Source organism: Rissa tridactyla, chromosome 1, assembly GCF_028500815.1.
Source record: "Rissa tridactyla isolate bRisTri1 chromosome 1, bRisTri1.patW.cur.20221130, whole genome shotgun sequence".
Taxonomy (NCBI): Eukaryota; Metazoa; Chordata; class Aves; order Charadriiformes; family Laridae; genus Rissa; species Rissa tridactyla.
The window spans coordinates 161851628-161872846 of record NC_071466.1 but is presented as its reverse complement, the minus strand read 5'-3'; the positions used below and the strand labels follow the sequence as shown (position 1 = coordinate 161872846).

The following is a 21219-nucleotide window of genomic DNA, read 5'->3' as shown; positions in this document are numbered from 1 at the left end:
CGCCGCCGCCGAAGGTTGCCGAGCGGGGGTCGCGCGGCTGCGGCGGCCTGGCCGGCGTTTCCGGAGATTGCCGAGGGGCTTCGGCCCCTCCCCAGCCGCCTCCGAGCCCGTGACTGAGGCGCTCCGGCGGGTCGGAGCCCGCTGCGCCCGCTGCTCTGGTCGCGGCGCGGGGCTCACCCTCCTCCTCCTCCGGTGTCGCGGTGACAGAGCGGGGCGATCGCGGCGGCGGCGGGGGGCGGCCGGGGCTCCGGCGGCGCGGATGGCGGAGGGCGGCCAGCCCCCGCAGCAGCAGCAGCAGCAGCCACAGCCGCAGCTCCTGGCCGGCGGAGGCGGCGGCGGCGGCGGCGGCGGTGGGGCCGCCCGCGGCGTGAAGCGGGAGCCGGAGCTGGAGCAGCCCATGCCCGCTGGGGACGGCGCCGAGGGCGGCCACAGCAAGCGGCTGCGGACGGAGGCGGAGGCCGAGGGCGGCGGCATGCAGGTAGCGGGCAGGGCCGGGCCGGGCCGGGCCCTCGCCGGTTCTCCCGCACCCGGGGCTCGGCGGGAGGAGGGGGGCGGCCGGGCCGGGCCGCGTTTAATTTCGGTTTTGCGGGATTTGCTTTACCGACCTTTTTCCCTACCGGGAGCAGCGAGTTCTCCTTCCCGGGGCTCAGTCCAACACGTGGGGCGGCGGCGGGGCCGCGGCCCTCGGGGAGCAGCCGCTGGGTCCGGCGCTCCGGGCAGCGCCGTTCTCCGCCCGTCTGGGAGGCGGCGGGTGGCGGGGCTGGGCCGGGGACACCGGCAGGGCTTTGGTGGGTCTCCCAAACCATCGCCAAGATGCCCACCCGACGCCCCACGACCCCTTTCCCCCTTCCCAGGCAGCTCTGCTGCCTGGGAAGGGGGAAAGGGGTCGTGGGGCGTCGGGTGGGCATCTTCCAGCTTGGCACAGGGGCTGCCAATGTTCCTATGGTCCCAGAAACATCGCTATTCCCAGGTGCCTTCACCTTTGCGTTTGCCAGAGTGATGCTGCCAAGGTGCTTTCTGCTTTCCTTTGTCTGGGTGTTAGTTTTATTACGGCCCTTCTTTTTGCTCCCGTTTCTTGCGACCAGTGTGCCAGAGCTCTTTGGAAGCAGCGTGGGTTTATTCGCCTGAACTTGTTTCTCTTCTCGCCTTTCCTTGGGTTGGTGAGCGCTGCTGGGAGTTTCCAAGGGGAGCATCCTCTCCGCTCCAACGTGCTTCTCATCTAGATGCCCAAATACTGGCCAAGGATCTTCCTTTTTTATTTCCCAGGCTGTACCCGGTTTGCATGTTCAATATTTCTTTTTTTTTTTTTAATAGTTTGCAGCAGGAAGGTTTTGTTCGTGGTTCTGTTTGATGTTCAGCCTTTCCTGGTGGTCTCTCCACCTCACAACATCACTTTTTCACTGGTGTGATAGTGTGGGCTGAATGTAGGCTGGAGCTTCACACCCGAGTGCTGCCGCTTGCGCTCCCTCCCGCAAGGGCCAGCAAAAACCATGCCATGCTCTTATTCCTTGAAGTAGTATCTTCTCCCACACGTAGATGTCAACTGTGACTTAGACAATGTGTATAATTGCAAGGAGAAAGATGCTGAGCGTTGAAGGAGTGCTTATACGTTGTGTCTTGCTAGGAATTATGAATGAGTGCCTGAACATGGTGACATGAAATTCTTCCAGCTCTTCGGGGTCGAACTGAGGCACAGGCTACAGGAGATGCACTCATTTACCTGCAGTTAGTGATTAAGCTGGTTGGTGTTGATGTAAACTGGCGGTAAATCAACTGAAAATTGCTCAGGAAGGAACTTGAATTGGTTTAAGAAAACAATTTTAATATTTTTTTTTTTCATTGCAAATGAGAACAATTTCTATATACATAAAAGACTCTCCTCTATATTTACATCGAGGAAAGTGTTTTGTTATCTGTTTAATGAATAACACAAGATATTAAGATTGCAGCATTCAACCATGGGGCTACGACAGTGTGCGTGCACAGCAGTGTGTAATATTGGTGGTAATGGTAGTAAGGATTAATTGTGGATCTTAGCGCAAAGTTGGATTTTGTTTTCATATCAAACGCTGGCAAACAGTGGAGAAATTAGGTGGAGAAGTGCAACTAAAAGAGTCCAATTTTGAAGTTAAGTGTGTTTATAGTCTGTATAACTATTCTTCAGACTAGGACACTCATATTGTAACTACTTGGTATTCTTAGTGTAATTGTAATCTTTCCATATGTATATATATGGAAAAGATTTTTTTCAATCTTTTCAGTATAAAAGATGATAATAAACATGTATGTATATATGCACACACACGTACCATTATGTCCAGACGTTTCCCTTGACTTTTTTTACTGTTAAAGAGTGTGGTTTATTTATATGGAGAATCTTCTCATGGTTATAAGCAAGAAATACCAGATTTGAAAGCCAAACATACAAATAATATCAGAGTTATGAAAAATGTGTTCTGTAATATTTAGGAAATTTGATATCTTTTTACCTAAAAGTCAAAATACAGGATTGCCTTTCATGAAGATTTCTGTCCAGATAGCGTATTCTTTTGAAGTACCTTATTTGAGAATAGTGGGTGGTTCTTAGTAAATTCTCTATGTTTAATTGTACATAATGCTTACAAGAGGAATAAAGAGCCTATTCTTTGATATTTTTTCTTTTTCTTTTTCTCCCCCCCCCCATGTACTAGAGGCTTTCTGGAAGCTGGAAATAACACCGGCAACCTTGTTTTTCCTGCAGATCCTGTCAATTTTCTACTTCCTGTTCCAGAGCCACAGGCTGTTGCTGTGTAAACTTGGTGACCTCGTTCGCGTCTCAGTGCTGATAGTGAGGAATCCCGGGGTGCCACGCTTGCCACGGTTTCTTCTGTGCATAACCCCTACCTGCTCATGGTTCAGAATGTGAACACGACTTGTAGTGCTTAAATAAATCATTTAGCTATAGAAATTACTAATGCAACTCTAAAACTAATAGCTTTTTTTGTGTGTCTGTTAACATGAAATATAAAAACTAGCCTATAGGGAGATTATAGCTAGTTATTAAGAACCTGTGGTAAAGTGTGCCTTAAAGCTTAAAGTAGCCCTTAAATTTGCTGGGCTGCTTGTTTTCTGCAGTCTCAGGCCAGCATGCTCAGACAGCTTATGCAGTTAGGGTTTCATTATCTAATCCATCTCTGATCAGGCCGGATAAATGGTGTTTGGCCAGTGCTGATCTTGTTAGGAGGGTGGTGTAAAGCTGCTTGAGTTGGGATTGGGACAAATCGGATCATGGCTACTATCTGCTTCTGGGACATATTTCAGTTAATCGTGGCGTGGGAGGAAAAGGTCCAGCACAATCTGCTGATTTTTAGCTCCCTTTGGTCCATATGTGGCAAAAATCAAACACCACCAGCCAGGAATGTCTCCTGGAAGTATTTGGATATGTTTGTAAGCTTTGGAAGTGAAGGGCCCCAGAGGTACTGCTGCTTTTTAACTGTATAAATACTAGCTAGGAACTAGCTTGCTCTCTGTTTGCTGGCTTGGATGAGTTGAATCATTTGGATCAGCTTGCTGATTTGGGTAAAAATAGTCCCTAACAGAGGCAAGGGGAAAAAAAAGTTATATTGGCTTAAGTCACTTGTGAAACTGCACTGAAATGCAGTTGTTGATGCAGCTGTATTTGCTGCTTGTTGGAAGAGATTGACTGCTGCACCGATTGTAGAGAAAGCACCCTTGCAATAATCTCTCTCCTCCTCCATTCCTCCCATGATGAAAGACAAGAAATGTTGTGGCTAGCTGGGAAGTGTCCCTTCTTTTTCTTTGGAGCTGCAGACAAGGATGTAATTCCAGGGTGCTGTGTTTGTCTTTCCCATTGAGATGCTAGGGGTGTACCAGCCAGCTTATGCAGCTGAAGAAAGTTATTAAATATCTTCCAGTTGCTTTGCATGGGGTTGAATGAGTTAATCAACCCCTCATTTGGTCCCCAAGCTGAATTTTGATTTAACTTTTTTATGGGACCTAGGCTGGTTAGTGAATTAAAATTATACGTAGGGGTCATCTGTGGTTGGAATTAGATGCAAGACGTGAGCAGAGCTGATCTGTGCTCCTCTTTCACGAATGACTTGTGTGCTCAGTATCCCTGAGTTTTTGGGAGAATTACTCTTCTGCAGCCGTGAGCATGGTTGACTGGTCAGGGAAGACAGTTAACGCAGCTGTGGCCTATGCCTTATCCAGCCCACATAAACTTTTAGTGGCAGCGATGAGTGGTGACTTTGTGTTGTCATTCAGGCATGTCTGTGTAGGGTTCATAAAGATGACTAGTGGTGTTGAGATCAGTCCCCTGTGACTAAATAATGACATAACAGACGATAAGTCTTTGCTCTGCAAGAACGTCTGCGGCTTCTTTTCCTACTGTGAGCCAGATGATGGTCTGTAACACCCTCTACCAGCTTGACTCCTTCCAGTACAAAGACTGGGAACCTTGAATGGCAGTGTGCCACAGAAAGGGGAGAGCGGGGATGTTGCTGGTGCTTCATGACAACCAGTGTCCTCGTTCAAAGTATGGCCCGTTTGTGGTGTTTCAGAGGAGGGCAAGAAATCAGTCTGCCGATAATTTCCAAAGACAGGTTTGGGTTTTACAAGTAAGATGGCTGACTGGGATTGTAGTCAAGAAGGGGCCAGTGAATAACAGGTTTTATGCTTTGGGGGACCCTATGGAAATCTGTATTTTTAAATCTTAGAGATGAGAACATCTAGTTCCAGTAAATCATGGAAAAGCTGTGTAATCAGGTTAGCTTTTTCCTCCCTCTTATTATTCACGGCATGGCCGTCGTCTTAAAGAGATGCAGAGCAATAAAAGGGATAAAAGATACCCTAGAAAAGAAATGGAAGTTCCAATTTTTAGAAGCTGACCCCTGCCTTGGATCCAGGATGAGGTTTCCTGGTATGCTTTTTGGACAGACTGTTGCTGATGTGATGAGACATAATGAATCACCTTTAAGTTTGCTGTTATTTCTCTGTTTGCTTTTGTCCTTTGTGTTTTTTTTTTAAATATTTGAGTGTTATGAGTTAGACCTGACAGAGTCTGGGAAGACTAAGAAAATCTCCAGTTCAAAGAAAACGTTTGGCAAACAGACTGAAAGTTGTGATTTTAGTGATGTTGAGAGCACTTTAATGTTGGCTCTTTTCTTGCCATATTCAGGAAAATGGAAAGCCCAAGTAGAATTTTCTGTGTGCTTTAGTACCCCTCCAGGCTCTGTCGGTATTTCTCTTTGGATTTCAGAGGTTTGTCTTTAAAGGTGATGGCTGCGGTTGTGAGGTTGGAAGACGAACAGAGGTCTGACTCTACTGGAGATGGTTTCCTTCTGCGTATGTGTACCAGCTGTAGACATATGCTTTTTATTTTTCCCTTTCAAAATTCCCAGTTAGAAACATGAGTGTGCTGGCATTTTTCAGAAAGCTTGGGCTCTCCCTTGCGTTTTGAAAAGGTTGCCCACCTAGCTGAGTTCAGAGCAGTGTGCCTCTCTCCCAGGCACATCCTTTGATCAGCTTTTCTTCCCAATGACCTAGCAAGCAAGGCTCCCACCTTGCCCTTTTGTATCAGGGATTCACACACCTATTTTCAAGACCGTCTCAAAGAAGTGCTGGTCACTGAAGGTTTAGCAGCTATGCTGCTGTGCTGGCTTCGTGCTTTATAGCGGCAGGGCTGAGGGCTCTCAGTGGCTCTGCTGCAGCAAGGCTGGTGGCAGCAGGAATACCAGAACACAGGAGACGTAAAGGAGGCATCAGTAAAATAAAATAAATTAACTGCTTCGTTTGGACTAGTAGTAGGGAAGCCAAACTGAAGTTGAGACAGACCTGAACTGGATTCTGTGTGTGGTCCGTGGCCCCCTGGAGACTGCTGCTGAAGGACATACCCCTGTTAGCTTGGAAAAATAAAGCCTGTTGCTAGCAGCCTTTGGTTTGCTGCACAGGAGCCTCTGCCCCTTTGGAAAATGTTAGGGGTCGCATCGGTTGAAGACGCTTTAAAACCTACCGCTCTGCCCTGCTGACTTGTCTTGTGGCATGGGGCAAGCCTTAGTTTTCATGCGAAGCAAAAGAGGAGGGCAGGTGTTTTGGTCAGCTGGAAACCTCTTCTTTCATTGGCCCATCTTGGATATTACTTGACCTTCTGTGTGTATGTGTGCTTTTGAAATGCGGTGGCTGAGGGATCAGAGGAACATCCAGAAGCGAAGTGAGAGAAGCAATTAGAGGTAACGAGTTCCAGTTCATTGAAGCATTCTGTTGATCTACATTTTGAAGTGGTATAGAGTGGACGCTGGAGTGTAGCTGTCATGAGATAATCCCAATGTTTAGGGATTAGAGCTGCTTGACTGCATTTTGGGCCTTAACTCCCTTTGCTCTCCAGTAAATTTAATTTTGCCAGCAATATTTTCTAAATTCAGGAAAATGCCAGTTTGAAAGATGTGTGTGTATTTTCCCCAGACTGCTTCCCCCTCCTGCTTTACTTTAGAAGCGCACCTCTTTTTTTCCAGGTTGAATTTGAGATGTTTGCAGGAGCCAAGCCCAACGATGGCAGGGGCTGTATGAAATGGTCTTCACCAGGCTTGGACCATGCCACCGTCCTGATCCGCAGTGTTCTTTGTCAGGACTCTGCCAGGTTGTCCCACTGAGCCGTGACAGGGCACCTCTCTTGCAGGAGAGCTTTGCTGTCTGCTGGGCTTTGCTGAAAAGGACCCGTTGTGGGTTGACATTCCTAACCTGTGTTCTTGGTTCTGGTGGATTTCCAGGGTGTTTGGGAAGAGGCTTGTGAACTGTTTCAGTCTCTTGTTTGGCTTGTCGCACCTAAGTACAGCATCTATTGAAACCACCCCTAGCAGCTCTCTTGCTGGACCAAAGGAAATGGGACACTAACCCCTTAGCAATGATAGGATGTATTTAAGCATCCGCAAAGTAGGAAAGGTTGTATACAAAAGCTCCCTTGTTTAATGAGGGGCAAGAGCAGAACTTGAGCTGGATCCAGCATCTGTTTGGGCAGAGCAGGAAGCTTTGGCAGTTTCTGCCAGCTCAGTTGGTGTGACATTGGTGTTCAATCAGCTATACCGTTGCCACCTCCTAACCTTTGGAGTGTGGGCAGAGTCTACTTGTGATTCATACTGATTAGAAAAGAGGCCATGAGATCTTTCACTTGCATCTCTTGGGTAGGACAGTGGGATTCGGTCTGGCATGTTTTTGAAGTGGCTGTGCGTTCCTCGGGCTGTTTCTTGTGTTTGCCTTTGTCTAGGAAAGTTCATTGTGCGGGAAGATTGGATGCTTGCTTCAAAGAGTGTGGGCTAGAAGTAATTGTTGCTTTTTCTGTAGGACTTTCTTGGGTTTTATCTGCTCATAATTGCCTCAGCAACAATGCAAGTATTAGCATAGAGATGGGGAAGAACGTGCACCATTTGAGAGGGAAAACCCCCCCAGCGTGTCAGCACTTTTTACCCTCTGGCAGTACTTAGATAAATTTCCTTTAATAGAGAGGCTAAAGAAGCAACCTTATGTGGCATTTCTGTGTGTTGCAAACATCAAAATATTCTCCCCAGAGGCCTTTGAGGCCCTGGGATCTGGATCCAGCTCAGGTTTCTTCAAGGGACCGGAGTGTGCTCTTTTAGCTGAGGCTTTCTGCACAGCTTTTCCCCTGCTATTTCTGTAGGAGATTCTTGCAGACACTTGGGGTGGTTGTCACCATTGGGGGCGATGCCTGGGAAGAAAATCCCACTGAGGCTTCACTTAAAAGCCTTGATTTAGTGCTGCGTGGGCTGAGGAGAGGCTGTAGCTGGCATCCCAGGCCTATAATTTGTGGCTTGCAGTTGCCGTTCCCTTACCTGGAAAGGAGTGGGAAGGTTGCTTTTCCTCCAGCCTGCTTATCCCCTTGGGGTGGGGGGAAGGCTGGGCTTTGCCCTGCCGCAGGGCTGGATGCCTTCTCCCTGGGGTCCTAGTTCTGCCGGCAGCGCAGCCAGGCATGACTCTCGGAGCAGCTGCGGTGAGATGGTTCTTCTGAGCCATCTCTGCCCGGCTTTTTGTTTTTATTCTGTTCTGTGGCTTTGCTTCCTTTTTGTGGGAAGATGAAATGAGGGAAGTGTGTGCATTAAAGGGCTTTCCATTACCCTTTGTACTTTCTTGTCCTGGAGAGAAGGTCCATCAAAAAGGCCTATTTTCCTATCTTGTTTCATATTAAAAGCCTCGTGTAGCCTTGGAGCGGAGCTGGATTGGTGTGGAATATGTTTTGCAGGTGCTTCTCCTTGCCTGTGGACACCAGTTCTTCTCAGAGCTCAGCTTTGGAGTGACTTGGGGTGGTTCCAAGAAGTAAGGATTGCTTCCTCTAATGCTTCTTCTACTCCCATGAGTGGGACCAGCCTCACAACCTGGGGAGATCCAGAAGGTTCATTCAGGGAAGAAAACCTAGCATGTGGTGTTGCCGTGGCAGATTGAACCGTGGGGCATACCGATGTCCTGGGGCTGGTGGGATGGATGAGAGCGGGAAGCAGGAATCTGTGTGACATCTGCCTCAGGAACGATCCAGATTGCGGAGGAAACCGAGGCAGTAAAGTGTACGCGTAACTTCTGGTTTGCCGAGATCTGAATGTCTCTTGGGCAGCCTGCAGGAGAAATCAGTTGACTTCTGAAGCTGCTACCTGTCCTGTTACTTGTTTTATCCAGGAGTGGAAGTTGAAATGTGTGAAAATTCAGAATGCCCTCAATGTTCCAGTTTTAGGAAGAAGTGTGTTATGCTGCAGCAGTGCTATGGGAGTTGGTGTTTGTCCTGGGTGGTCTGAAGCTGCTGGTTGCTGTCTCCTCAATGCAAAGGGGTGGAGAGACAGAGAACGTGCCAGAGTGAGAACCAGTGCTGCAGCAGGCTGTGGCCGGGGTAGATTTAGTACATGGTACACCCAGAGTGGTAGGGCCTAGAGCTTGTACCCGGCAACTACCCCGCAAGGAGGATGTGACAAGAAGGCACCATGTGAGGTCTTAATTATGTGGTCGTACATTTTATGTTTTTAGAGATGACTTCATCTCCGTAAGTCCATCAAATGGATAACGCTCACTGACACGCTATTAAATCTAGCGGGAGTTTTGTTATCAGTTAAAATGGGTCTGAGGTCAGGCTTAGGACTGAGAGCTATTCAATATTTCATTTCTTCCTTTTCATCTCATGTGTGACCCCAAACCGAATTTACTGCAGATAATCTAAACCTTGCACTGAATACAGAACTATTAATTTTTAATGGCCTCTTCTGTGGTACTCACCACTGTAGTGTGGGTGCTTCACAGATACTAATGATCTTGTTTTTGCAGTTTTCCTGAGAGATAGAAAAGGTATATAATCTCTTCCTGTAGAAATGGGAAAAGACATATTGGTAGTAAGACCAGTTTTGCAAAAATCCCATTGACGCTTGCAACCAGATTTATTTTTTATTTGTATTTGTTATTGTAGCTGTTGGGGTTTTGGTAATGTTTAAATCCTTGATCTACAGCTCTCTACAACTTCCACTGTATATACAAATATCTACCACTTCCACAGGCTGATCCTTAAGTGTGTCATGGTGGGCCAATGTAAAATGATGTTGTCTTCATCTTAAAATAAAAAAAAAAAAAAAAAAAAAAAACAGTGGAAAAGCTTGAATTAAGTAACTTGGTCATCATCGTAGTGAAACTTTACTTGGAAGATGAGGTTTGAAATCTGACTTTTTAAGCAGAAGGGATATTGCTTGTCTATAACTACAAAACCACTTGCGTTTTGGTTTCTGCGGCCATTTTTCCTGTTCAGAACACAGCGCTTCCTAGGCTTGAATGAGGCGGGAGTCAGGAGAAAATAGCACATAAACCTGATTTGTTGTAACATCCCTGCACACGAGGAAACGGAGTGGAAGTTACATGGGTAGCTGTAACTGGTGTTTTTTAATCCACAGCCCTTGACTTTTGCAATTGAAATGCTGTTTTTAGGAGAGAATGTTAGAGTTAAGAGCATGTTTCGGTCTGTTGGCAAGCAGAATGCTGCTGGGTGGACAGGAAAGGCAGGAACTGGCTCCAGACCTGCTCCCTGCACTCGCTGTGTGGGGGGACCAGCAACTCGCCCCCTTCCTGAGGACACAGGTCTCAGCGTGGGCGCTTCTGGGGTCAGTGAGGAGGAGGAGACAAGCCACGGCACGTTTTGCTGGGGAGGCTTTGAGACACGTTTGGGCTGCAAAACAATCCTGCTACTTGGGATTCAGGTGTCTTGGGTGAAAAGTACTTGGGTGATCATGGACTTGGTATCTCCTTCCTTTTGCTTGTTTAATAACGTATTCCTGGTGTGTCCCATCACTGTATGCTTTTTATTGCTTCTACATGGGTGTTCGGTTATGTTCTCTTCTTAGCGGAGTACAGTACTGAGAAAAGGGGGAGCCAGAAATGTGCTGTATGGCTGGGACTCTGTCATCTGCAGAGAGCCCTGGAGAACAAGACCAGGATTTTTGACTGGATGCCCTATCTTGTTGCCAAGATTGTCAGACTACAATACTGGAAGTAGTATAAAGCTGTAGGGGAGGAAAAAACACGCCGTCCCACTGCTTTTTCCCCAAGAGGAGATAAAAGACCAGCCTGGCAATGCCTACTTTGTGCCTTGGCGTGTGTTCTAGGAACTCTTGTTGCCTTGAAGTGAGGGTAGGAGATGAGGCTGCAAGCCTCTCCCGCTGCTCACTCAAATCCAGCGGAGACCTGGCATCTGCTAATGTCACCAGCTGTATCTAACAGCTTTTTCTGTATATGACCTTTATACCTAAGCACTTCTTGGAAACTTTCTGGGCTAGTTAGATTTCCCTAAGAGTGATGGTCTGCATGTGAAGTGCCTCATGTTGGGAGAGCTGTGCTGAGAGGTCACAGTCACAAACAGTAAGGCCATCGTTTGCCATGGTGGGATGGATTCTGCAGGAGGTGATAGTGGCCTTTTGTGAACAGTGCTGTCTGTGTGATGGCTAGACATCAACCATGGGCCAGAGAAAGCTTCAGAGAAGAGGAGAAGGGGGAGAAAAAAGGAAGTGGACCAACTATGGATTTTGATTTTTTTTCAAATAAAGGGGGTTATAGTGGAACTTAACTCTTTGTAGTGTTTTCATTTGTCTATCCCTTCTGACCTGTGAGTTATTCTTGTCCAAGAACTGGACTGTTGTGATGGACTTGGGTGTGGTGAATGAGACTGAGACTGGCATTTGAATATATGTTGTCTGACCAGTTATCTGATATATGTATGTCTGTGTGTGGCTATGCCAGGAAATTGAACCCATGCTTGTAATTAGGTCTGGTTTTTCTGTGTGTGCCTCTGTCCACTGATTGCATCCTTCCAGAACAGACTTGCTGCACTTCACCATCTTGCCCGATCTCTTCTGTCGTCTTTTAATAGGAGCATCATGTGGTCAGTGCCAAATACTGCAGATTCAGAAAAATAACTTTGCTCAGTTGATAAATCGCAAATTAGCACCACTAAGAATTCTTGATGCTTCATTTCTGTCCTGAAACCTCTCTGTTGCGGGGTTGAGAACATATCTGAGTGTATCTCTTTCAGCCAGACTGTGACCGACGTACACATTCTCCTGGGAATGGGTCTTTCCCATGGGGAAGGTGTTGACTAGAATAGATGGAGGTGCTGTGAGACTTTTTTGTGCGTGTGTTTTCATCCTATTATTCAGTGCTTAAAGGGGTATGTAAGGATTCCTCTTCTGCTGGTCAATGAGTTCATGTTTTTGTCTTGAGTGGTATCAGGTGTTCCTGACTGCTTTGCATGCCAGGAGGAGCATGGGTTGGATTCATAGCAGGGACCAAGACTCCTTTAAGGACTGGGAATTTTTTGATGAGTGATTACACTGTACTCTGGGCTGTTAGTTGATGGATGTAGATGGAGCATGTCCATGTTGCTTGTGAAGGTTTCCTTAAATAGGCATGACCTTTCCAGTGAAAACAGGAAGATAGTTTTTGCATTGGTGTTTTTTTTTTTTTTTTGAGGTTGGCATTTGTTTCATTTTTGGAACTCATGATTACCGCAGGCATTTACCATAGAAGTAGCTTACAGTCGTGGTAGCTTCATGGGGCAGGGTTTGGCAGCTCTATTGGAGTTTGATAGGGAGATTGGCTTGCATTGCAGTGCAGCATTCAGTATAGCATTTGTTCATCCTTTCTGTATTGACTCCGTCCTTTCTGTACCAGCCACTATTTTTCACCTTTGGTGATCTGGTTCTCCTTCCTTATCATGCTGGCGTCTGAAAATCTGGGGCACATCTGCATATAAGGAAAAGACTAACCAGTCTACATATTTTAACATGTAGATAGGGAACGGGTAGTGCTTCACTAGGTCATGCTACGATAAAAATGTTCTTGTTTCTGTCGGGGTTTAGTATTTGTTGGCGCGGGAGTTGCAGGCAAATGGGGGACAGTGGTCCTGTCCCCTCAGAATGAGGAACCCTCTGGCTACAATGTGAATGTGGTGACAGTCTGCCTGAAGTAGTGCCTGTCCCTGGCCGTCCTTGGGAGGTGTAGCAGGAGATGGGTGTTTTTGACTCCTGTGTGTACTGAAATTTTCCAAGTTGCCTGGTCTCAGCTATTTTGTCACTGTTGCGGACAAGGTGTTGGCAAGCTCCTCTATGAACTCTGTAGTCTATGTTTGTCTCTAAATAAGCATAAAATCTCTGTGCTTGGGCTCCCATATCTATTGTAAGTTGTTATGGTGGGTTGCTTCTCTTGGATTTGGTCCTTGATAGAGATGATGCAAATATGCTGGAAAAGGTGCAATACAGTGGACAAACTGACCAGCCTTGGTGGCACAGTATTATCAAGTGTTTTGTTTGGCTTGTGTGGTTTACTTGATCCTCGGGGTTAGTCCAAAATACAATTTTTATGTCCATTCTCCTGAGTAGTTTCTTGTTCTAGGTCACCAGTGTCTTGATGCCTGAATTCTTGGGAGTTTGCAGTTAAGATTCAGAGGTTTGTAAATCTGTTTGGTTCTAAGATTTACAATTTCGACTTTTGTTTCCAGAAGAGGATTTTAAAGACAATCCCTAAATCTCTGGGCCCTTTGGGCAGGAGTAAACATGGGGCATTGTTCCCCTTCCATGGGTGAATTCCTACCATTGTAAGCTGTTCTCTGCCTCTGACTTCCTGGGCAGGATTTTGATGATGAATACAGTCACACTAAGTAGTGGAGGACTTCTTAATAGGCCACTTCCCAACTCTAATTCCCAGGCAAGTATTTTTCTGTCTTGTATGAATTTTCCTGGGATGCAGAAGCTGTTGGGTGGTTAGCTTCGCTCTTGGGATGATCTGCTTAACTACAGATGGTTACTACATGGTGCTTGTTGCGGAGGCAACTATCTCCACAAAATTGCTAGAAGAAATTACAATGAATTTTGTACGGGCTGTATTTGAACAGATGCGCTGTGGAAATAAGAGTGCAGTGGGAAGGGAGGACGGGACATGGTACGACTCATCTCCCAAAGGCCGCTCCGTTCCAATGGAACCAGGGCAGGTGGTGCTGCCTTCCCCAGTGACTGGAGGAAGACTTTCACCTCTGGCTACTGTTAAATTGGCCCTGGGTTGGAGTTGCTGGAAGTCTTGTCAAATGATAATTTAGCATGTTATGCGTGAAGCTAATTGGCAGGGTAGAAAAAATGATGTGCCTGTACAAAACTTTTTTCTTACCTGGACGAGCTTAAGCAGTAAAGATGTAAAATGTCCTGTAGGAAAATTTCCTCTTCCTTGCACAGTTAGCAGCAATAACCCAAAGCAAATTATGCAATGCTGTGTTCAGAGCCCTCTGATAGTATTGTCATGCCTTCTGCTTCTGTTTACAGATTTCTCATGTAGCTGAATTAAATTAACAAGACTGGTCAATTCATTGCTGTTGTGTTTAACCCCCTGGGCAGCAATGAATCTGGCAAGGATGGCGCATCGTTTTCACATGCTGCTTGAAAAGGCAGAATGTACAGCAAAAATAAAGCAGTGTTATTACTTGGGCGAGAGGTTCACAGTTGCATCTCAGACGTTAGATGAAAGGAATAGAGAAGGTTTCCAGGAGTCCTTTTCGTCTGCCGCTTCCAGTATGGCTCAGTCACTTGAGTGAGTTAAGTAGTGTGATGTTTTTTTGTCATGTATGGGCTAGCCAGAGACTAATGTACCCACAGAGTTTGTTCAAGGCAGATAGCATTACAGGAATCAAAACAGATCTCTTGATTCCTGTTCATAGATTTAATCCTTTGTTTTTAGCAGTTAAATATCTGTGTATTCTTTAGCCTAGCCTCCGTTATCATGGATTTGAGCCCTTCTTAAGTCATAATGTGTGTAATTGCATAGCATTAATGTTAGGAAGAAAACTGTGGCACAAGGTAATGCGCAGAGGTCTGAAACAACTCCACCAGGTCACCTGTGGTATGTGGCCTCCTCACTTAATTGCTGCCCACTCCATCTAAGGATGGTCCTTGGAGGGTGTTGGCAGCACATGGTGAGCTATACACTGCTACCATCTTGTACTGCATCAGCTGGCTGTGTTAACAGAAGATATGCTCTGCAGCATTTTAATTACAACATCTTCCCCTAGTACCAAAATTCACTTAAAATTAAATACATGCATGGATCTGCATCCTGTTGTTAGAGATATTTCAAATTTTCTTTAGGCTTGTGCAAAATAAGTAGTATAGTTGTAAAGGTTGTACAGATTTCTCTTCCCTTTTTTAATCCCCTCTCCTATGAATCTGCATTGCTTATGAGACTGGGATGGTACCATGTTCTTAGCCTTGCAGCCAATTTGGAGATCTGAGCTTCACCATACCACACTTGATTTTCGTGCCTGCTTGCTTAGAGTTTGTACGTGGAGTTTACAGGTACTGGTGCAGTTTGCACAGTAGAAGGTGTCCTTTGTAGCAGCTGATGGGTGGATGACAAACAGCTGATCAAGCCAAACCTTCAGAAGGTTTTTGGAAAAAAAAAATAAATTAGTATTAAATTCATGCTTTGCAAATGTTATATCAGTACTACTGGCTTAAGCAGTGTTAGGCCATCTGGCGTAGGTTGGTCTGATTGATAACACCCCTTTGCTCCGGACCACCAAGAGCTTGTGTTTGTGGCGTGTCTACAGTAGGCACAGCCCTTGTGTAGTGACTCCCTGTGTTGGGGTGGGTGGTGTGAAACCTTACCTCAAGGCTAAGCTGATCCGGTGGTAAACAGCTGCTGAAAGAAGTGATCCTTTCCCTCTGCTCGCCATTTCACTCCGACTTTCTTTTTTGTGATCTCATAGAAAATGAGTAATGCCAAAGAGAAGGAGTTTATCATTAAATCCAGCTGACTGCACTGTGGTGGATGTTGTGGCTGTCTGTCTGTGAGGTCATGTTTAAAAAGAGGGGATGGCTTGTGAACCCACTGCTTTTTTGGGGAAGGGTGTGGGATCGTGCCTTTTGGATCCCACCAGGTGTTGGAGTGATTTATCCATAATGCTCAACTTTGCCCTCGGTGTACAGCAACTGCATCTTCCACGGTAGTTTAAAGTGATCAGCAGATTAGCCTGGGGTACTGCAGGCCTGATGTCTGTGTGGTGGTCCTAGGAGCAAGGGACATGAGGCACCAGCACCTGCCTGGGGAGTCGGGGTGTCCTGGGGGCTGAGATGTGCTGGAAGGGTGCAGGTGCCGGGAAGGGGTCCTGCCTGTGGGTGCAGTTGGGAGAAGGGGAGATGCTTGTGGCTGAGACCATGACAGGTAACCCCAGATGTTGAGGGGATAAAGTGAAGCAGTAGATCAGCAGGATTTTTCTGTGTGTGTGCGCAGCAACAATGGCAAAACTTTTATCCTTAATACTGATTTTTTTTTTAATTTTGTTTTATTTATTTTTTAAATCAGTAACTGCATGTTGACTTTCTGGAGCCTAGGAGACTCGGGGAATGACCTGAGAGGAGACTCTGGTAGTGTTGTAGAAAGAAAAGCTGTTGAAGAAGCCGGGTTGTTTCTGCTGTCCCTTCAAGAAGGAAGGTGATGTCGGGTGCTTGCTGTGCCTGTCTCTGGTGCTGAGAGCAGCAGTGCATACGTTGATGTGGTGCGTGGTACCCACAGTGCAGCTGCACGTCACTTCTGTCACCTGGGCAGCATCCACCTGGGCGGCATCTGTAGCTCTCGCAAGGAGAGCCTTTTACATGTTTAGTACCGCCACACTGCTGTCAATCTCTCTCACACCCGCACTGCTTTAAGAGTGAGCAGTTGTCCTCTCCTCCTGCAGAGGAGGGGGGATAAACGTTTGTTCATCTGCGGTTTCTCCCATTAACTGTATTTTCAACTCAGCCTTTGTAGCTGACGGCAGGCCCTCCTTCCCCTCGGCGCGCGTCCGCAACGCGCTCATGTGCCGGCACGCGTGTGCTGCCCTTGAAAACAGACCAAACTTATTAAAATCATTGCTAGTTGCCATGGCAGCTGTTGTCGCTGTGGGCTAATAGGAAAGGCAATTACTGCTGCATGCTGGGGAGCGTACGGGGAGGGTGTGGGCAGAGGGGGGACAGGCGACTGCATGCTGATGAGCTCTGTGACTTATAGATCGGCTGTCATAGTGAGCAAGCAGCAGAGAGGAGAAAGGCCGGAGATGCCCTGTAATGAGGTTTGGCCAAATACGCTGTGTTTCCACCTCCTGGGCAGGCTCATTGAGAGATTCCCACCCTTCCTTTGATTGTCAAGGGGAGTCTCGGGGTTGAGATTCACGTTTGCAGCTGGGCACAGTGCAGTGCTGCTCGGTGACTCTCAGCTGGCCCAGAAACTGAATCGGGGAGCTGGAAAACTTTATACACGTTGAAGATACTCATATGGCCCATTTCCAGCTGTTTCCTCTCTGTAAATATTCCTCCTCGGCTCTTACTTTGCCGTTTCCTGTAGGTTGAAGGTCGTGATATAAAATAACTCAAATTTTCTTGGAGTGAGGAGGATCAGTTATGAAAACTGAGGTCAGTTATGTTTCAGGATGCTTCGTGGGTTCTTGTGTGCCGCTGTGCTGGTAGAAGTCCAAAATGTTTTTTTTTAACGGACCTGTATGTAGATCCCTGTGTATCTGCAGGTGTCATGTGGTCATATGGCAAATGCTGTGTTTTCTTGCTTTTCATAGTGAATTTGAAGCTAAAGAGAAATTGCTTCCTTCATCTTTTTTCACTGAGTTTGGGCAGTGTGTGCTCAAGCAATGCCAGCACTGTTTGTGCCCAATGCAAACATGAGAAAAACAGGGAACATTTTATAGTGAGGAGCTTGTAGGAAATCAATTAATTCCTTGAAAGATTTGAGTTGGGGAGGTAGGTGAGAGCTGTAAATCTGCAGCTTCTGTAAAAACTCAGGGATACCAAAACCTGCTTTGGCAGTGTTTAATGAGCCCCGCACCCCCAGATTGCAACCCTCTGTCCCCTCCAATTTGTGCTGCTTTCTTTTTCCCTTGTGCTAGGAAATGGCCTGAGACCTCGCTGTACCGGAGCTCTTCCAGGAGGAAGAGCCACCAAGAAGCACATTACATAAGTTTCTTCTGATTGCTGGAGTCCATCATGGTGTCAGTGAAGCTAAAACGATGGTTGTGGTCCCCTTTGATGGGGAGACAGTCCCAGGAGGTGTGGGGAAGGCCTGTGGTCCAGACAAAGTGAGAATAAAAAACCAATCCTCTTGGAGCAAGCAAAATCACGACCTTGTCTGAATTTCTCTCCCTGTTTCGGTTGATCTCCTGGCAGCTGTTTCCAACTGCCCTCCGTATCGTGCCCCGTTGGGATAGCAGCGGTGACTCACTTGGCTGGGATGGTTTCCGCAGTGTGCAAGAGCTCAGCTTCCCAGGGAGCCATGGCACCAGGAAGGGGAAGGTTTCTGGTGCGTTTGATCCCTCAGTAAAGATTATGCTGTGTCTGTTTAATTAGAGGCTGTTGCTTTCTTTACCAGTGTACTAAATATAAATGGAGGAGCTGGTCTAATATACTTGAAGTTGCAAATGTCAGGAGTCAATAGCTTTATTTTCCTCTTGCTAAATCTGATTTAAGTACTGCCACTAAATCTAATGATGCAGTAATTCCTGTTTCTTAAAAGGAATGAGCGATTTAAGCTGAGAGGGACTTTATACTCTTCTCCCCCCCCCTCATCCCACCTCTGTTTGCAAAGGAAGAGCTACTGTTTTGCAGGTATTTGTACAGTATGATATGGAGTGTCAAAAGGCTTGATCTAAATATGCCTTGTCTAAGTTTATATTCAGCTAAAATATAGTTGTTAAGGTTTTCGCTCTGCACAGTGTTTTGGTGCAGATTTGTACATTCCAAACATTACCTTTATGACAGTCAGCAGAGTGCCAAAAAAATTTAAAAAACAAAAAATGCAGTGAAGATAAAGAAGCTGCTGCTGGAGCCCAGGCTTGCAGGGATTTACTTGGGGCTTCGTTTTCGGTTTGGGATTCTTTGTCTGCTGAACTACAGTCTAAGTCCTGGCAGGCCCCAGGGAGATCTGTAATGGGACAGACATCTGTGCTTAAGATGCCTTGCCCTGTCCGTCTGCCAGTGCGGGAAAAGGAGTAGGTAGCAAATGAGATATTTTTTTCTATTCCCCCCCACCTCTTCGGGGCTCCTACTGAGCACAGTGGACCCTATCTACCTCCGTCTGCTTAGCCTTGTGCAGTGCCATCGCACACGCTGTTTGCTTGAGCATGTCCGTGAGCCGTAGCGCGATGCCCAGGAAGTACAGCTCGCTGGGACACTGCTGGCGCTGCTGCCGTACGAAATGCTCGGCCCCAAATCAGTCGATTGGAAAGTCGTTGAGAGCAGAAACGATGGGGAGAACTCCTCATGGTAAAGGCTGACTCAGTGCTGTTATCAGCCGCCCGGTATGCAGTGAGGCTCTATGTCTTGCCGTCGGCTGCTGTAACCGCTGTTTGTTCATGCCCTGGCCGATTCGGCGTGCTTTTTTGTTCTGTCTGGTGGGATAACATGGGGTACCTGGTCTTGGGGCAAAGCTGGCTGCTGGGCTGGAGGAGGAGGGAGCATGCTTGTTACGTGCTGGAGGCATTTTTTGCCGTGTTGCAGCACGTGCTGGGGGGAGGCATGCCTTAAAAATGGGAGCACCCAGAACATGGGGTTGATCTGCCAGGTCTCTTCTGGCCTCGAGGTCTGTCAGAACAGTTTCAGCATTAGGTGTGTTTTTGTGGAAAGGGGAGGAGAGAAATCCAGAGATACTTTTCTGCCCTTCTTGAGGTTTTCTTGATCCTAGTGGTAGCAAGAAGAAATTGCGTTTCTGGAGTGTGTTGATTTGTAATCAGCCTCTGTTCTCAGTCTGGGTGGAGGAGACAGAGACTCTTCTCGGTGTTTCTGTGTGCTCCTGGTCATCAGTAGACATTACTGACCGGCACAGAGGATTTTTTCCAAAAGCTGTTTCCTCTTCTGCATGATGCAATGTTGAGTCAGTAACCTGTGCCTTTGAAGGTTAACATTTTTCACATCCCCAACACTTACTTATTGTCTTCCTTTATCCCCCCCCCCCCCCAGCTTTTCCTATTTTTGATAGACTAATCTAATGCTAACCTTTCCTAGGGCAGAGCAGTGGCTAGAAGAGGAGATTAGACTCCGTCCTCCTCTTCTGCGTTAAGCTTTGGGAGCTGGGCTGATGGAGAGCACATGACCCTCCCGGTGGCTTTTCCTTCCCAGCGGGACACAGGGAGCTGTGTGCGAGGGGAACAAGCGGTGCTGTGTAATGGCTGGTGGCAAGGGCAGGCAGGGCTCGCTGGTTCCTGCCAGTGTGGCACGGTTCGGCGAGCTGGTGGCTTTCCTGGACAGTGCGGGGCTTGCCCACCCGCGTGGTGCTGGCACTCCAGCTTCCCATTTTGACCCTGAACGTAAGCGCGCGGGCTGGCTGAAAGCGATGCAAGCTGGCTTCGTCTTTCCTTGACGCGGTGTAAGCGAGCAGGGTGCCTGAATTATTCACTCCTCCTCAGCCTGCTGTTTGTATTGAATTCCCCGTGTCGGGGCACCCTGCCAGCGCCTGGTGATGAATTCATTGCTGTGCCTGCCCTGGAGGCACCCCGCGCCATGTGTGTTCGGGGGAGCGGGACCAGGGAGGGGGGGTGGCTGCCAGCACCAGGCTCACCCTGGAGTTTTGTAGCCTGGGGTTGGTGGGACTGGGTTGCCCCACGGTCTTTCCATCCATGGTGTAGGTGGGTGCTGTCCCTTTCACTGCTCCAAGGGCTGTTGGCAGGTTTGCATGTGTTTGTATCTGTCTCTGCCTTGCAGCTATGCTGAAGTTTGCCTGGGCACTGGGTCCTAATCTTTTTCTACCATCTCTCCATAGGCAGTATGTGGTATCCTATCTGTATTTTGTGTTTGTAGTGTGGATTTCCCTGCAAACCACGTCCTTATTTTTTACACACAATTTGAGGTTCTCCTCTTTTCCGCATCCTGAGTTTTCAGGGGTGGCTGTGCTAAAAAGCAATCACGTTTCACATTTTCTGAGAGGAAACGCTTCCTTTATTGTCCTAATGGAAACCATTTCCCATTCCCCTATGATGTTAGTCTTACTAATCTGAATAATTTTATTGTTAAATGGTTTAAAAGATCTCTACTTGTTCACATTATCACAACTCATAAAAGCTACCTAAGGTGTGTTTTATACTCTTAGAGGAGATTATCACTTCTCTTTGCAAGAACTTCTGGATGTAAGTTTGGTACCATATTCATTGTATTGATCCCAGATCTGCTTTATTACTCTACGTTTTCTTTTTTAAGCAATTAGAGCAGGTGGCTGGTCCCTGGGGACGCTTCCTTTGACCAGGGTGTGCTCTGGTCCCGGTTGATGGGGTCAGGTGGAGTTTCAGGTCCTCCTCCTGGCTGCACAGAGGAGTGCTTTTTCACCTCTAATTGGATCATGTAAATCAGACCTTTCTTTGTCTCATCCTCTTTGTCCAGAATCTCCTTCTGGTGATTTTGATGAATAAATCAGTCTTGACATTGGATTGAATTTTGTTTAGTAGTTATGTTGATATTTAAAAGGTACTGTATCTGACGATCAAAATAGGGGTAATAATCAGAATTGTGACCAATAATTTCCCTCAAAAACTGATTGCTGTAGTAGAGGTGATACATAAATGATTGAGTACAAAGTGCCAGGGTCTGGTTTTTGTTGTGGGGTTTTTGGTGCTGCGGTGTTTTTTGGTTTTGTTGGTTTGTTTTTGTTTTTTTTTTTTTTTTTTTAGTCCTGTGCTGT

At 46.9% G+C, this 21219-nt stretch overlaps 1 protein-coding gene across 18 annotated transcripts in view; it reads left to right on the top strand.

Annotated features, from left to right (window-relative positions):
• The window catches only part of RBFOX2 (RNA binding fox-1 homolog 2), a 175623-nt gene continuing 154404 nt past the window's right edge, over positions 1-21219 (top strand). For all 18 annotated transcript variants that reach the window (XR_008463403.1, XR_008463431.1, XR_008463413.1 and 15 more), the window contains exon 1: positions 1-478. Coding sequence is in view for 7 of the 18 variants with exons in the window: in XM_054182526.1 (XP_054038501.1) it covers positions 260-478 (219 nt within the window). In the remaining 11 variants the exon portion in view is untranslated. The remainder of the gene's footprint in view (positions 479-21219) is intronic.